General features: G+C 32.0%; 1 protein-coding gene across 1 annotated transcript; it reads left to right on the forward strand.

The window, feature by feature from the left end:
* Positions 1 to 6,523: 6,523 nt before the first annotated feature.
* On the forward strand, positions 6,524 to 16,719 carry LOC117684549 (uncharacterized). The gene is made up of 4 exons (XM_066067702.1): positions 6,524 to 6,887; positions 7,146 to 7,215; positions 8,275 to 8,457; positions 14,187 to 16,719. The coding sequence occupies exons 1-4, from the start codon at positions 6,524 to 6,526 to the stop codon at positions 15,220 to 15,222; spliced, it is 1,653 nt and encodes a 550-aa protein (XP_065923774.1). The 3' UTR covers positions 15,223 to 16,719.
* Positions 16,720 to 18,632: the final 1,913 nt, after the last annotated feature.

The following is an 18,632-nucleotide window of genomic DNA, read 5'->3' on the forward strand; positions in this document are numbered from 1 at the left end:
ACTTTATCTACGTTGTTCATTGGGTTTAAGTTTGTGTGTGTGTGTTGGTTTGTTTTTCCTTTTTATACGAGGTTCGTTTTTATTTTCTATATCTATTATTATATGTATTGTTTTTTATCGATGGATATTTCAGTCAGATTGTAGTGCTTAATTTTATTTTGTTTTTCACAAAATACACATATAGGAGCTATTAAACCAAGCCTCGATGTGTGTTATCATTATTTTTACCAGATGTCGGGAGGTGGACAATAGATATTATAAAACGTTTATAACTATGAAATATTAAAAGAATTGTTTACCCCATATAATATCACGTTTTACTAAAGTTTTAATGAAATGGCGTTTTGCTGTTAAATGTAAAGCTTAAAAATTAATATCCACTTACATTACTGAGGAAAAAGACTCCATTTTGAAGTTTAAATACATATCTGTGGTATTTTTTTACTGTTGTTAGAAGTGGAATTTTCGCACTTTGATTTTAATTCAATAGGCGATTTCACTATACAGCTAATCCACATTTTGTCCTGGTTTTTCACACTGTTACTTTTGTCTATCATGGAAAATCCTGGTAATCATTTCTCTGCACTCAGACAAATTTTATCACGTCTTCATATCTTTCTTCCTCGAAAAAGTGCTCTGTTGATACCTCAAAGATAGAAATTAAGCCAGTTTCTTTATATATATATATATATATATATATATATATATATATATATATATATATATATATATATATATATATATATATATATATATATATATATATATATATATATATATATATTACAATACATATAAAGGCCGAAAAAAATGAAAGAATACATTTGTATACGAATAACAGTAAATAGAAAAATGAGATAAATGTATTAACGCATGGGATAGAACACATGCGAGTTTTATGCTATTATCAACACAAAGGGGATATGTAGATACCACAATATGTACATCCAAAATTATATAATATTATCACTGGCTCTGAAATTAAAAGTAAGCTGATTCTGAAACCTATAACAGAAGTGAACACAGTGAATGCTTGCACAAGAAACATATTATTGTGCTGACTTTCTCTCTTCCAGTTAAAGTATTTTTAAATACAGTTGTCCGCTACCTAAAGATGTTCGTTAGAATGTAAATAATCGCCTCATAAACAGTAAAGTAAAAGAAAAATAAAGTGCTTGAGTTTCTGCTTCCTGGCAACTGCTATAATGATGTCGATAAATATTCTCCCGTTGACCCGTTGACCGTGTCATTTAAAATAGAATGTGAAAATAATGTAAAACATTTTACAACAAACAGTGTTAGAATGAAATGTATGTATATAGAGGTTCTTCTACGAGGTTCAGTCAAAACATATGAAGACAATGTGGCTGTCCATCATATATTTATTATGATAGTCATAACAGATTATTTTATGCACCAACACTTATTTTGTTGATATACAAAGTTTCATTCCATTTGATTGAAAGGTATTTTTGTTACCCGATTTTAACAACAACATTTTTCGTCACCATGGCGAACGGTAACGTTGAAAACATGACGTCAAGATGATGCACGCACAGTTAATAGAAATACCCAATCTTAATATCACCCTGAGTCTTTTGTGCTTTTCACCATACAATTGAAATCGGCACTATATCACTTGACATCTAAATCATTTCCATTTATTCGAGAATCATAAGTTAGTTTCATTTTTTTTTTACCGCATGTCTCTTCGTTTGCTGTAAGAAAAATCCCGAACATCAGATGAAGTTGTTTATTCTTTTGCCCAAATATTTACAGATATTCTATTCTCTTTCGTACTTTGGATATTTAAAAAAACAAATATCACTGGCCCCAAAAAATGTAGTACAGGTAAACACAAACGTGCATGTACTTTTTGACTTAATTTTCCACCATAGAGCATACACACAGTTCGTATCCACTTTTCCCCGAGTTTAACCAATACTGTTTATACTTTCTGTTGTTCCGTGACGTTCGACGACGTCAAAGTTTTAAGTCAATTTTGAAGAGGACTATCTGTCTTTAGTTACTGATATCTGTTGAACAAAACTAAAAATCCCGTCATTATTTATTACATAGACTATTATGACAACTCTTTATTCGAGGTTTAAATGTTATTTGGTTTTAAGCCATATTTATAGAGATATTACTTTCAACATAATATGGTAAACTGTTGACATAACACATATTTTGACCGTACGCCGTGACCTCATTTTTGTAGGATTGGATCCTAAACATTTTCTTAAAAATAAAGGAATATATTAAATTTTTGAATTAAAATGTTTGAAACTATTTCTAAAATATGTCTCATAAATTTAGTAATAATCTGACATTAAGTAACATAGCTATGGTAAAAATCTTCGTATTTTTTATTAACCTTCGTATTAAGCATGCCCTGTAAATACAACATAAAATGTAAACAGTGAAAGATTTTTACAATGTGAAGTGTAAAGAATGAAATACATGTATATAGAGGTTATCCCACTGATCATGTCATATAGAAATCTAATGTCTGCATAATCTCTAAAAATAAGAATAAATGTTTTGCATTTAAAAGTGATATACATGTAGAGTATCGAAAGGCATATAAAAATTGGCTTGGAAATTGATCAAACTAAAAAAATTAAACATTTAGATTTAAAATAATCGTATTTTGTGCTGATAGAAACGTCTTGAATTATGGTATATGTTTACGACGATATACACTGTATGACTTGATTATAAAGGTTAGCATCAATTTAGAATTATCTAGATCATATTGAATTTACCATATTCGCATTATTCAAACCAACATCTATGCAATCAAACTATTAATACGAAATGAAAATACAACGAATACCCCGGCAAGAAATTTCCGTTTCTAAAAATAGAACATAAATTATAAGCTGTATATTTGACCTTTAAAAAATGGAACCTTTTCCCTCAGAAATGTAAGTGAATATTAGATTGCTTTTTATTTAACAAATACGTTATACAATATAAATGCAAAAAATGAAAGATTAATCCATTTTTACTATGGGTAAATATTGCTTTTAGATCAAATATTTCAATTAAGGTAATATGGATTTCAAAACAACCTTGAAATCTGCTTTTATTTATGTCCTCTTCAAACAACCAGAAATAGGAATAAATACACCATAATATCAATGTCTTGTGCTTTTCCGGGGATTATAACACATAATAAATATGTCTTATTGTCATATTGTAAACCAGATTAGAGACATATGCACTTTTTTCAATTTTGAGGGACTACATTTAACTTGAACACTACTCGTTATAAGTGTTGTCCACCATATTTCTCTTTCGTTACCGCTACCCCTACAAACCATACATGAGCACCAACGTATTTAACAGTTCAAAGTATTTCACCAAAGAAGTCTCACCAGTGTGGACATACTTTTTATCTAACTTTGTTAGCTTTTCAACTTTTGTTAACTTTTCAAGCCAAAAAAAAAAGTAATGACTATACAAGTCAATGCATAATATAAACCAGCCAAAAAGACATATATATATATATATATATATATATATATATATATATATATATATATATATATATATATATATATATATATATATATATATATATATATATATAAATGTGTGTGTGTGTGTGTGTAATTGGGTGTAACGAAATTAAACGGGTTTTAAAGCCGTGTGCTGATGCCTATTTGTAAGTCACGTTTAAAGAGTATGTGTGCTTTATTTAAATGGGATTTAAACTCTATGTAACTTTAAGATCTTTAAATTTTTCTTAAAGCTAAATATTATTTGCGGAAGGCATTGTTTGCAATATTTTTTTTTTCAATTGCCGCTATCTCTACAACCCGAATTTGAACCGCAGACCTCTTAACAGTTCAAAATATTTCCCTGCCCTGTCGAGGTCTCACTTGTGTGCAAGAACATACAAACCCATAAACTAAGACAATAGATGGAATACAACACGTCGGCCACGCATGTCAGGTGTTCAATAGGGTGTAACAAAAATGGGTTTGTATACAAAAGCCATGTACCTGTCCTTCAATTTTATGAATAAGTCATGCTCAGCTTAAGACTTGAAGTACAATGGATTTCACAGTGATGCAAAATATTTACATTGCAATTTTAGGTAAAGTTTTGTGCAGTGTAAATTTGCCTCGCGTTGATGCTGATGCATCATACATTAAACCATGACTACTTTCTTAGATACAAAATATTATACCTCTGGATATTTTGTTAATGTTACTTTACGACGATTAATCCTGCAATTTCATCTGTTCTTTGTTTACTGTAACATACTTGTCGTGCTATTTGCTCACGGTAAATAATACATTAAACCTTTAGCTCACAAAGTTAGCAAAACTCGAAATAAGAACCTGGGTATTTTAAGCCATGAGTGTCTTTCTATTGCTATCTAATTTCACACGTCGTCATGCTCATCACTCTGAAATTGCGAGGGTAATATTGACTAAATAAGGTGTAAAGCATCTATTGAAGTAGGAAAAGAAAAAATCATAATGAACACCACCTAGCTGATACACTTTAAGGTTAATAATTATAAAATGAGCACAGATCTTAGAATTCATTTTTTTTTTAACAAAGAGACATTCAGGAAAGAATGCAAGGAGACCTGTATCAACAGTGTGAATTAAATGTAATACCCCAGCTCAATGGGCAGGAATGTCAAGGATACCTTACAAGGATACCCCAACAATGAAGCATTCATCATCCAATAATTAGGAGTTCTCGGTTTAGGGGGGGGGGGGGGGCTCTGTTAAAAATAAAGTCAAAGGTGCTTTACATTTTAAATAAACACTATTCTATATTACTTAAATATAAATGGCAAACAAAGTGTATGGTTTATGTGAACGTTAAGGATTCTTGATTTACAAATTTATCGTCTGCAAGTTTAATTTTGTTTTGCTTGTGGGGTACGGGAATCAAACGTGTTATATATAGTGAATCTGCAATATTCCTAGAGTATTCTGTACTGTTTCTTATCTAAAAGATAAATAAAACACATAATTTGGGTGACAATAAAGGAGTAGAACAATATATAATTTTTTTATATTCATGGCTCTGTGTCATGGTGTTTGTTGTTGGGTGGAGAGGGTTCACATAGTTAATATGCATTAATCCTTAGAATCTTTCCTGCCCTTTGATTGGTATCAAGTTGTCTAATCTAGTACACTAAAAGGATGATAAAAGAGATAAACACTAAAATAATTTAATTTACGACCCTTGGGAAGGAGATGTAGAGCTGAAATTGCCTTTTAAAGATAAATTAGCACTAATTAATTCTTACAAATATTTGTATTATTGGTCGTCTGAAGGGGAAAATAGGTAAGGATGCCTTACACTTGTGAAACTCATGATCATTTCGCGGGAATGTTAAGGCTTGCTGATTGATTTTACAGCGACATGAAGAAAGTCACTTGTCCGTACTTCATACGATATGGCGTCATAATTAACTTTGACTTCACGATCTGCATTCCTGTCGATAGTTCTTAGGGAATGTGTCGTAAAACTAAAAGTGAATTATATCAAAACAGTAGGAAAACTGCATGTTTCCTTAACATTGATGCTGTCGTTAATGCTAGACGTACAGAATGTATTTATATTAACAACCAGTATCAAAAAATCGGCAGTTTTAAAGCTTTGTTTAAAGTAAAAGACTATTTATAATCTAGTAGTTTGGAGATTTTCCCTCCTATGTGTAATCAACTGAATAAAGACACTTAAATGCATGTAAAATCCAGCTTTGTGCGGATGAAAGATTGGTAAAAAAATATATAAGTACCCATGTAAATCGTGCTTTGAAAACCTACGGATTAACCCTATTTTTGTAAATCGCTTTTGATTATTAAAAATTCACCTTATGATGATGATTATTTGGAATTTTTCAACAATATCGTTAAAAAACAAAATATCTATTTCAAGCCCAAGCAAGAAAAGTATTCAAAGTATTTGACATAATAAAAGATTTTTCTTAAAAATATTTATGATTTAATGTCATTAATAACCTGTGCCGATGCAATTTAATAAGATAAGGGATTCGCCCGTCACGTGATGATGAAGTACATATAACGTCATAAAAATGCATCAAAAATACTGTTTAACATTGTTGTCAATAAATGTAAAAAATATTTAAAGAAATAATTCCCGTCAAATTATTTTTGCGATTATTCAAATATTACCGTTTTCCAGCCGTATTTTAGCAGCGGGAAGCCCTAACAATGCTGCGTGGAAAAGGAGTTCTTGTTTGTAGTTTTACTGATTTTGTAGTAAAAATGTTGTATTTCACATTTAAAAGATAATTTTACGTCAATTAAATTATTAAAATTGAAATTAAAATAAAAGATACTGAGTAAACCACTTGCAAAAACTGTATAAAACTTAAATGACCGTTAAGTTTCTGGTTCTTGTTTTTTTGGGAGTTTGTCTTTTAAAATGGATTAAGCAAAATATTTTAAGATGCAATCGACTTTACGTTGTGTATAATACAAAAATATATAAAGAATCTCCATTTTACAGGAGTGAAGGAATGCAGCACATATCAGAGTCAGTGTTTGTTGGACTGTGTGACATTTTAGGGACTCCACAAAAGGTGGCTATCAGGAGAGATACAGAGGACATCATGGAGATGGTAAACAAGGAAATTACCCCTGATTTTTTGACCATGCAGATATTGAGTGGAAGTCTCAGAGAAGGATTCAGAGGCATGGGGTCAGATCTTGATTTGATGTTTTATGCAGCAAAACAGCGAGTGATCATGGACATCTCTCAGTCTGAGTATTACAACACAGCCAATACAACGTTAATTCTCTCCGACAGTTCTGAGAGTCCACCAGGATTCACTTTACTCCAGTTACTGACACCAACAGCCGACAAGGACGTCCAATTATCATGTATCAGAAAAAATGGCAAACTATATATAGCTAGTTCTACTTTTAGACAGTTAACTTGTTCAATAGGATTACCTAATTCTACCGTACATGGTCCCTGTGGTAGTGGTTGTGTAGCAGGAGTACAAGAATATGACCATGCCGTCTGTTTTGCAAGTGACTTTTGGCCTTCTTTTGCTTCATCGTGGACGAAAAGGTGCCACGTATGGCCTGACCAAGAAGTTGTCAATGACATTGTAAAAAATGGATGTCACTTCGTAGCAATAGGACACCAATCAGGGCCCCACGAAAACGAGGAATGGAGAATTTCGTTTTCTCAGGCAGAATACAAGTGCGTGTATGCAATGAACCACACTCAATTTTTGACTTATGGATTACTAAAGTTGTTTTTAAAGGAAGTTATAAATCAACACTCAGAAGAAACCAACACCCTGATGTGCTCTTATCACATAAAGACAGCTGTTCTCTGGGCTATGCAACAAAACACACTACCTCATTGGTGTCCACAAAATCTCCTGATTGGTTTCTGGGTCTGCTTTAAACTCCTTCTTAAATGGGTATATGAGGGAATTTGTCCTAACTTTTTCATCCCACAAAACAACCTGTTTCTGACAAAGATCCATGGCTCAGCACAAAACAGATTGTTCCTACAGTTACATGAATTGTACGAGAAAGGTCTGGCCTGCCTGTTACAATGTTCATCTATCAGGTCTTTTATCCTTGATGTGTTTTACTATCCAAGGATCTCTATTTTTACAGATGACTGTATAACTGTTTCTGATGTTGATTATGATTTGGAACTTTTCAAAGAGTTAGATGTTTCTCTGACACTCGAACAAGACTTTCACAGTTGTTTGAAATACCTTTTAACGGTAGAACAGTTAATAGGTTCACATCTTACAAGATACCAAGTTTCCATGATACAGAGAATTACAACATTCACTTTTTTAAACATTGCTTTTAAACATTGCTTTAACACATGCAGCAACAAACAGATGTATATTGCAGACAAAATGTATCGTCACATGCTAGGGTTAACAGCCAAGTTTGGATGTATCTCTGACATGTTGTACATTGCCATGTATTATAACAAGACATTCAGATACGTGGAAGCTTTATCTGCTATACAGATGACAAAGGTTAAATTGTCAAGTCCATATATGATCTATAATGGACGTGTAGACAGAGAGAGGTATACTGAGGCTGTAGGGGGGCTGTCCTGGTCTACAAAGATGAGAGAGGCTATGGCAGAGGATATCGTGCTTTACAACGAAATCTGTTATATCAATGAATTAATACCAGAACAAAATGCAGCTCTATAAATCAAATGCCCTGTGTCACAAATCCCAGTGTTTGTTATGTTACACTTCCTAGAGTTCTTGTGTTACAGACACATTGATACTACATTATCCCAGGCAGCTCTAGATAAACTGCATGATCTACTCCACCATGATCAGGGACTTTATGTATTTTATGGATACAGAGACATCTCCTGGGAGATCCTTGGGATCTGTCAACAGATCGCAGGGTACCTCCAGGATGCTCTATACTCATACAAACAGTCACTCACACAGTATCCATGGAACAAAATAAAAGATGCTACACACAGGAGAATAAGAGATATTATTCTGTCAATGTTATGATAGTAATTAATTCATCTTGATGATCAATAACCACACAAATAAATATTATTCATTGAATAGATGTTTCACCATCAACAATATCTTGATTTACCTAGTTTCCCTCATTCACTAATAAGACAAAACAAATCATTCGTAAGAAATAATATTATGACGTCATAATATGTTTACAACTCGGAGAAGTAAACGTTATCAGCTAGAATGCATGTCCTATTTGAGTTATAACGGATGTGGATTCACATGCCTAGAATTTTAAAGTGATCTATGAGACTTAAGAGCAAAAATGTCAATAATTCACTCGGTTTCTACCATGTTTTGATTAATATTTTAATTATCATAAAATAAATATCGTTGTGCCCAAACTGCATTTATTAATAGAATAAATGAATCCAGATTTTGTGTTTTGAAATGTCAACGCTTCAGGTTTCAATACAGGACCAAAAGTTAAATGTTGCGTTTATTTAATAGGCAAACGACATGTAAGTCAAGGTAGATGACGTGGAAAATGGTGCAAGGAATCCTGAGATTTATCTGAGATATAGCGATGTTCTTTCAGTCCTTGTTAATTTCTCCTTTTTATAAAAAAAGAGTATCGTCTGAAAGGAATCTTAGTTTTGTCATACATTGATTTTCTTTGTTTTCACGGACAAAGTGTGTTTTATTCAGAAAACCAACAAAAGCCTATTGGATTGAAACGGTAACCTTGGACTATAGGTTAGGCTTATATCAATTGTTAGGTGATTTTGCAGTGATTTTATTATTTATGTGTTAATATATAACAATATAATATGTCAGTATCCTTGTCTAATATAGCACTTCAAATCAAATTTTGTTTCCATTTTTATCATTTATAATGTTGGCATATAGCCGGAAGAGGAAATATTGAAGAGCATTAGAAATTGATCAATCACAAAATAACTCATTTATATTCGTCTTATTATATTTGCTTTATATTTTCAAGTTGCCAAACTTATATGAACAAAAAAAAAATAAAAAAAAGAATATAAAGCACAAGATTTATTTACATATGAGATGTTATAAATCAACAGATTCTATATCTGAATGTTTATATTATGTGTGACGAAAAATTTTGCAATCATGATTAATTCTATGTAAGATTCAAAATTCGGGGGCCACTTATTGGAAGGAACTTCATTTAAACGTTACAGTTTGATAACTTTTGATGAGTTTAAAATTAAAGCATAAAACCATTTATTTTCTGATATGTGCACATGGTCCCGTTGCCATGGTATCAGAAAGGAAACATAAAATGTGGCATTTCAATGCTTATTTGAGAACATATTTTGTGTAACTTAAACAATTTGGTGTTTCCAGAGTATAATATATTATGCAATTCAAAAAACAAAAATCATTTATTGAGAAACACATATTTTAAAAGCTTTTTCATGATAACTAGACACAGATTTCAACGTAAGATTTCTTCATTTTATTCAAAAATGCAAATCTTGATATTTTTTTTGGAAACACTATGATGATTGAGCAATTATGAATTCAAAAATGAAAATTGAGAACCGTTACTTTGGTAAAAATTTGAAATGGGTATTGTTCGCATATAAAAATTCAATTTTTGATATCAATTGATTTGAAAAAATCAATAAAGTTTCCAACTTAAAATCAATTTTAAAAAATCTGAATTTTCTCAAAATAATTGCCGTTGCAATGAACTTTTCAAAAAGTAAGAATTTGTGTGATTTTTTATGCGACTTCAATTCTGCATTGCAAAACAAAGCGTTTGTGGTATAATGAAACTCTACACATATTTTTTTCAGACGATCCAACAAAAATGAAATAAAATTTTCTAAAATCAGGTACTACAGCTTATCATCAGAAAATTTTTTCATTTTTCCTTGACCGTGTTACTATAGCAACGGGTGTCAATTTTCATAAAAAAGAATGTATATTACATGGACATTTAAAGGGATGGAAAAATTGAATAGTTTCTTTTTTTGGATTATTACAAAAAATAACTAAAAAACTGTGTTTCCATCGTAACATTTTTAAAGAAATTGTTAATCCATCAATTTTCTTTTGTGAAATAAAAATTGACAATATGACGCAGGTTTTTTATGTCTTTGATAGTTTATATAAGTTGTCAAAACCTTTTAATATGGTTTAAGACTAGATAAGCTTTGCTATTTTTACATCTTTAGCCCCAGTTACCTTGGCAACGGTTACCCCAACAGCCAAACTAAAGAGTCCTTTGGCATTTTACACCTTGATGTGTCCATGTATGAAATATAAAGAAAATCGTTGACCATGTGTGGCCAGACCATTACATAAATCTTTCTTTCTTCTTTTTTTTTTAATACATAGAATTGATATATGTAAGACAACAGTCATTTGTGGTCGGTAAAAGCTGTTAAAATGACCAGTTGGCTTAATAGTCTAGTCCGATTTAGTCGAAAAAAAACTTTTAACGGCAAATGATTTGGTCCAGCATGGTTTTTAAACATAATTAAAGTGTGCTGATTCCCAAAAAATATGCTGGCCTTCATGAAAATGGCGTTAAGTAGCTCATAATGGCGGACAACCAAATTTTATATTTTTTTTCTTAAAGTCTTTACATTATTGACAAACAATAATGAAATGATCCAGCTTAGTAATTTATCACATCTAAAGTGTGTTAAGTTTGAAAAAATTTGCTGGCCTTCCCCAAAAAGCGCTGTAATCTGACTGAAATATCCATCGATAACAAAACAATCCATATATGATCTCTTACGAACTCCGTTTAAATGGCTTGTGCAAATATGTTAACTTCTCTATGAATTAGATGGTTGTTATTGGTGGGTTTTATTTTGATTTATAAAAGAGAGAGAGAGATAGAGAGAGAGAGAGAGAGAGAGAGCTCACCGTTTACATTAGCATAATCTCAAAAAGTGATAGCTATCACTTTCTCTCTCCTCTCTCTATCCATTTCAATCACAACATAATAATATGCATATATTTTGATGGAAAGTCCATGTCCTTAAAAACCGCAAAAGGTGTGAAGCTTTAGATCATAATGTAGAGCGCAGTTCTTGATTGTTGGTGCAGTATTGTTTTTTCAGATACCTCACTACATCAAGTCTTATGATTTTATGACAATATGTCACAAGATGTCGATTTAAATGTTTTGTTGAGCTATTTATATCAATGCAGAACCTCGTCCTAAACCCTAGATCTTGTCCCCTCGATGGAATTTTACTACCCCACACCCGTAACAATGAATGATGTATTGGTTTGTTTTTAGTCAGTATTGGTCACTACTTGCAGAGTTTGGCAAGGCAAGAGATGTTCTTTTGTATTCTGGTTATGCATTCTTTTTTAAATTGCAACTTATACTTCTAACTAAACAGGTGAGTTATTGAAATTCAGACTGAAACAAGGCACACAGACTCGGACCTGTCAAAGTGTGTAATAATAAGCCTGTGGTCTGCTGATTGATACTTATATAAAACGTGGTGCACTCATTTCAATAATAATAAAATGGGTGAAACAATTAACACGACGTAAAGATCTAAATATATTTTTTATTGAACATTATTGTGTATAATACATCATAAAGTGTAAAAGTGTAACACATGTATATAGAGAGAAAAGTTCTCCTATTGATAAATTTATCATGCATACAACAGTGTAAAAGGAATGTAATATTTTGAAATAAAAAGTGTAATTCATGCTTAGAGAGTTTTCGTACTGACCATGTCATGTGAAATTCTAATGTCTGCTTTATCCTTAGAAATGAATCAACTGTTTTGCATTTGATATACAATGTATATAGTGTATTAAAAGGCATATAAAACTCATTTAGAAATCAAATTTAAAAAAAAATTATCAATAGATTTAATATAAAATTATTTCTATTCCTGGCCAATAAAATGTTGTGATGTACAGTATACACGTGTTAAAAAAATGCATACTCTGTGTAAGTAAATAATACATTATAATCAATTTCAAACCCCCTATTTTATATTCAATCTATAATGTTTGCATACGCTAAACAAACATCTAGAATGTGATCAAGCTTTTGAAATAAAATGAAAGTACCTACAAAAAATACCCAGGTAAGAAATTTCCACATCTAAAATTTAAAACACTTTCCACAGACGTGTAAAATGGCGGATTTTCCCTCAGAAATGTAAGTAAATATCAATTTTCTTTTAATTTAACAAATAAAATAATGGTATAAAAAATGAATTTGATAACTGTTAAGTAACAATCAAGTTTATATAAGAAGGTATTGTTTTGGATCAAAATTTCCAATAAAGGATGAATAAAAAAACCTAGAAATTTGTTACCTCCTTTCCAATAAAAATCGTCAGAAAAAGTAATATATAAATATTATTTCAAATGTAATGTTTCCATGGAAACATGATACATCAAGATTTCCATTGTCCTATTCTGAAACAAAATATATACACATAAAATTTGAGGATCTATACTCTGAAGAAGTTTACGTCATATAAGTGATATGAATTCCTATTCAATGATTATTTGGATAATAATAAAGTTTATTGTCTCCCTCAACAAAAATGTTTTACTTAGGTTTGCATTGGGAAATACTAGAAATTTTAAGGTCAAGATCTAGTAAATGAAAGGTGCCCAGGTTTATCAATTTCAAGACTGTTAATGATGCTTCATAACAATATCTTTGTTTCATAGGGTGTACCGGGGCTTAGATTTTTGGTAAACACAATGAAAAATCATGTTTTAAACAACCATTTTCAATGAAATATGAAGGATAAAAGTAACAAATCTCGGAGTTTTGTCAATTTTTGACTAATGAAATATATCTAGGTTGCCTACAGTCTCTCCAAAAACGGCATCAAACAAGCCCTTGACCTCCTCTTTAAAATGTTATCAAATTGAATATGGGTACCGGGATTACTTTTTCCGTGATTAAATATAGAATGTCAAAATATTGGGGTTTTTCCACATAATTCATTTTATGTCGTAGAATACGTGAAAAGATTCATCAAATCAATTTTGACGTCAGAATGCATTATAGAAACTTTTGCGAATATCAATTTAAAGCTTAGATATAAGACTAATATTCTGATATTGTATTGTTTTGATAGCACACGCCGTTTTAGTTTTTTAAGTGTCCAAACCTCAAAGTTTGCATTTACCCCCAAAAATTGCATAAGAAAATGGCTCAAACTTCTTCATGTTACAATTTTTTTGTTTTTTAAAAACAAGACTGGTTATAAAAGAGCAAATATATAACTCTTCTTTAAACCAAATGTTATGAGATTATTATTTGTTTAAGATTGATAATTAAGAACATTATTTTCCTCTGTGAACGTCTGCTGTACAGGTTAACAAACAAGTTTGAATGTATCACACGGCACTTGAATGAAATGATTCAAAGCGGTTGTACGGTGTTTTGGTACACGACAATTTTGGTACCATTTGGCTGCAGTTCATGAAATTCCTTATATTTGATAGATGTTACAAGACGTTAAGACTAAGTATTAAAAAATTAAAATAACACCTACAATAATCATAATTGTAAAAAAAAAAAACCACAAAATATTTGACCATAAATTAACATGATGAAAAAAATTATTTTTTAACAAATATCTAAAAACAACTGATTACTCTTTGTATTTGATGTGAGGTTTTTTTCAATTTATACATGAAGTTTTGTTTATAATAACAGACGTCAAGGAATACAGCACATATCAGAGTCAGTCTTTATGAGACTGTGTGAGAAAGTGGGGACTTCACAACGGGTGGCTATGAGGAGGGAGACAGTGGACATCAAGGAGATGGTAGAGCGACAACTGGCACCTAATGATGGGACTATTCAGATGTTGAGTGGAAGTGACAGACAAGGATTTAGACTGAAGGGATCAGATATGGAACATATGTACTGGCCAAACGACCACCAAGTAATCATGGACATGTCCCAGTCTGAGTATTACAACATGGCCAATAAAACCTTGATTCTCTCTGACAGTTCTGAGAGTCCACCAGGATTCACTCTACTTCAGTTACTGACACCAACAACAGACATTGACGTCCCATTAACATGTTTCAGAATAAATGACAGAGTTTTTATAAGTAGTTCTATATTTAGACAGTTAACTTATTTAGCATCATTGCCCAATTCTGATATACATGGACCCTGCGTTAGTGGTGATGTAGCAGGACTAGAATATGACGATACATTGTGTTTTGTTTGTGACTATTGGCCTCCGTCTGCCTCTTCATGGATAGACAGATGTCAGTCATGGCCTGATCCTGAAATTGTTGATGACATTGTCAGAAATGGATGTCACTTTGTAGCAGTAGGACACCCATTAGGACCCCATGCAAATGAAGAGTGGAGGTTATCTTTTTCTCAGGCAGAGTATAAATGCGTGTATGCAATGAACCACAGTCAGTTTTTGACATATGGATTGTTAAAGCTATTTTTAAAGGAAGTTATCAATCATAATTTAGGTAAAAACAACACCTTGTTGTGTTCCTATCATATAAAGACAATAGTTTTGTGGACAATTCAACAAAACACACTACCTCACTGGTGTCCACAAAATATCCTTGTCGGTTTCTGGGTCTGCTTTGAACTCCTCCTTAAATGGGTGCGTGAGGGGATCTGTCCTAACTTTTTCATTCCACAAAACAACCTGTTTTTGACAAAGGTCAATGGTTCAGCACAAAACAGATTGTTCCTACAGTTACATGAATTGTAGAAGAAAGGTCTGGCCTGTCTGTTACAGAGTTCCTCTGTCAGGTCCTCCATCATCGATGTCCTGTGCAGTCCTAGACTTTATATTTGTACTGATGAAAGTATTATCAAATGTGAAGTTGATAGTGATGTAGAATTATTTTCTGAGATACTTCAGAATGATAAAACACTCGCACAAGTTTTTTACAGCTGTGTGAAATACTTATATAAAGTTCAACAACTAATAGGTTCACACCTTACACAAAATCAAGTTGTCATGTTACAGAGACTTACAGCCTCCATCCTTAAGAAATCTTCATTTATATTACACAACATGTACACATACACAGGTGTAAACAAACAGATGTATATTGCAGACAAAATATCCTGTCACATGCTGAAATCAGCAGCCAAGTTTGGGTGTGTTTCTGACATGTTTTACATTGCCATGTATTATTACAGGACACTCAGATACAGGGAAGCTTTATCTGTTATAGAGATGTCAAAGGTCAAGTTAGCACAGCAATATCTGATGTATAGGGAACACGTAGACAGAGATAGGTATACTGAGGCTGTAGGAGGACAGTCCTGGTCTACAAAGATGAGAAAGGCTGTAGTATTGGATATCATTCTTGACAATGCAATATGTTATATCAATGAACTAATACCAGAACAACAGGCTGCTCTACAGAATAAGCGGCATATGTTAGTTATTCCGGTGTTTTTAATGTTGCACTTTCTAGAGTTCTTGTGTTACAGACACATTGATACAACATTATCCCAAGCAGCTCTCGATGAGCTACAGGTCCTAGTCCACCATGATCAGGGACTGTTTGTACGTGATATATTCAGAGACATCTCCTGGGAGATCCTGGTGATTTGTCAACAGATCACAGGGAACCTTCAGGCTGCTCTATACTCATACCAACAGTCACTAGAACAGTATCCATTAAACTTAATACAAACTGCAACACATACTAGGATACAGGATGTTGTAAGCTATTCACAGAATAGTAATTAATGATCAAGAATAATTCCTTAATGGTACCTGATCCTACCTCTTATTTTTGTTGAGTCTCATATTTTCTCTGCTCCTGTTACTGGGTATGTATTTTTGCATTTGAACTTTTGTTTATAATTGATATTTTCCGCGGTACGGAGATTAACGGAAAATAATTGTCTTGCTGATTCGAGTAGAAAATTGTATCCAATGAAATTACGAGTCACGTGGTGACGAGTGTATGATTTGTTGTCGATTAGCACGAGAAATCAGTTTTAGCCCGTCTTCTGACAAAGACCATCAAAGTTTCACCAATATTGTTTTTATTTTTTATCATAATATAATTTAGAAGTTTAAAAATTTCATATTTTTGTCGCAAAGCCCCTGCACTACCCTGGAGACGGCGCGCATTTGCGACTTTGACATGGTTTGGGACACAGGTTTCCAGAGATTTTTCTATTTAATAGTTTTTTATTTCTGGTTTTTTCTGGCCGGTCACGTCGTCGGTGAAAGGATCAAATATTTGTTAAGGTATTGATTTTTTATATTACATTATTTGTACATGATACATTTTTGGGTTGTTTCAGCTCAAAAATAAACTTCCGTCTCCCCGTATGCATTATGGGCTAGTCATTGCCGTTTAAGTCGGCAAATATATATTTGCTTGTCATTTTTGTAGGAATAGATAAGACACTCTTTTCATTACGTGATCAAAACTCAACAAAGAGCACTGGATTGATTTACAGGACTGTGTCATGTTCAAATGATATCTATTTCATAGCTCATAAAACGTTTTTGTTGAGTTTTCAAACCATTATCGTATAATTTGATATATGTTTCCTTTTTGTGTCAGCTGAATAAAGTCCTATGATTATCAAGATACTTGCATTGTAATTTTATTTGTCTTTTTGTCAAAACAAATTTTAAAGTAAACGTTTTTGCGATATGTTTCAAATTTTATATATTTTGCATTTCAAAGCATAATTGTTTGAGTGTAGTATCATGATCGCACAAACACATATTTACACTTAATTAAATGTTTTCTAGTAGTAAAGGCTTTACTACTAAGGTTTTCTTATATTGAATTCATCTATGTAAATAAGCAGATGAAACAGCATTTTTCATCCATCCTATTTTATATCCCGGAAAACGAGTTCTTTAGAAGTTTCTATTTCCTTTATTTTTTGTTAAAGAATTGAATCTTCTTCATCAAGCATGCCTAATTATAAGTTTGAACGATTTATTGAATTTGGATGTCAACAAAAAAGACAAAAATAGGTTTTGAGATCTTTACCATAATAACAATGGAAGGCAACTGACAGCATGTATAGGTAGCAAGGGAAAGTTTCGGATAAAGTACCCGTCAATATTTTTGTAAAATTGAGAGTTGCTGTACTTGAAGGCTTATGAGTGTTGCTAAAATTCATGAAATGATTTTTAATGATTATCATTAGTTAGAGGGGTGTCTCTTGTTGAAATTGATATGCAATATGTAGGCCCCATATGTTAGGTACATGAGAATCAGAAACTTTAATTTACAAACTATCAATATCCCAAATTTTAGTACCCTGAGCTGAGAAGAATTTTCCTAATTACCAGGCATTTAACAATTTTTTTGTATATGAATTGTAGTGCTATCTTTTCCTTTTGTTGGAGACAAATAAATTGTACAATACAGAATAATTGATTAAAACATTTGTAGGTTTGAGAAGTACTCGTAAAATAAAACCTTTATAAAGTGGATAAAAAAAGTATTAATTCTATGACCTCAAAATCCCGTTCGTAACATTAAAGCTGTGAATTATTCGTAAACTTTGATTTATAGTAAACTAAAGCTTACATAAGAGACAGTGGCATATTTTAAATCTATCTCCCTCACCATCACGCAATTGTTGCCCTCGCAAAATGATTTATGGAGGGGGTTGGGGGGGGGGTAAATTTTCATAGCCTCGCTATCATGCACGAAATTTAAAATGTTCGCACTGTCACGTGACTTTCATAACCAATCAGATGACGCGTTTTATAGAATAATCACATTGGGATAGTTTTTATTATCTTATTGATAAATATTCTTCCATCGTGTGATTACAACTGTATATTTCAATTACACTGTAAAGCAATGTACATAATGATGTAAAGCCGGATTAACATGAATACTTCAAACTCGCCCAGACATCTAAATGGGGATTCAATGGCATCCCATAATACCAGGATGAAGCAGACGTGGCGAGAAATGAGAAAATTGATGAAATAAAACATACCAGACTTTTTTGGTTATATGTAAAGTGTTAAAAGAATAACATTTTTTTTACTTTAATGCACTTTTCAAATGTAATGATTCACCAGTTTAAATCAATAGTTTATTTATAGTCTGTCCCAAGATATTTATGCAGCACATTTGGACATTTTAATGAAAATACACATACCTGTGAAAG

This window comes from Magallana gigas, chromosome 7 (assembly GCF_963853765.1).
Source record: "Magallana gigas chromosome 7, xbMagGiga1.1, whole genome shotgun sequence".
NCBI classification, from domain to species: Eukaryota; Metazoa; Mollusca; class Bivalvia; order Ostreida; family Ostreidae; genus Magallana; species Magallana gigas.

What these genes read in the sequence shown, in the direction of transcription:
- LOC117684549 (XM_066067702.1), top strand. Translation starts at nt 6,524, where the DNA reads ATGCAGCACATATCAGAGTCAGTGTTTGTTGGACTGTGTGACATTTTA. An exon ending in CAAGGACGTCCAATTATCAT is followed by an intron (nt 6,888 to 7,145) that starts GTATCAGAAAAA and finishes GTCACTTCGTAG; the next exon opens with CAATAGGACACCAATCAGGG. An exon ending in TTTTCTCAGGCAGAATACAA is followed by an intron (nt 7,216 to 8,274) that starts GTGCGTGTATGC and finishes CTTGTGTTACAG; the next exon opens with ACACATTGATACTACATTAT.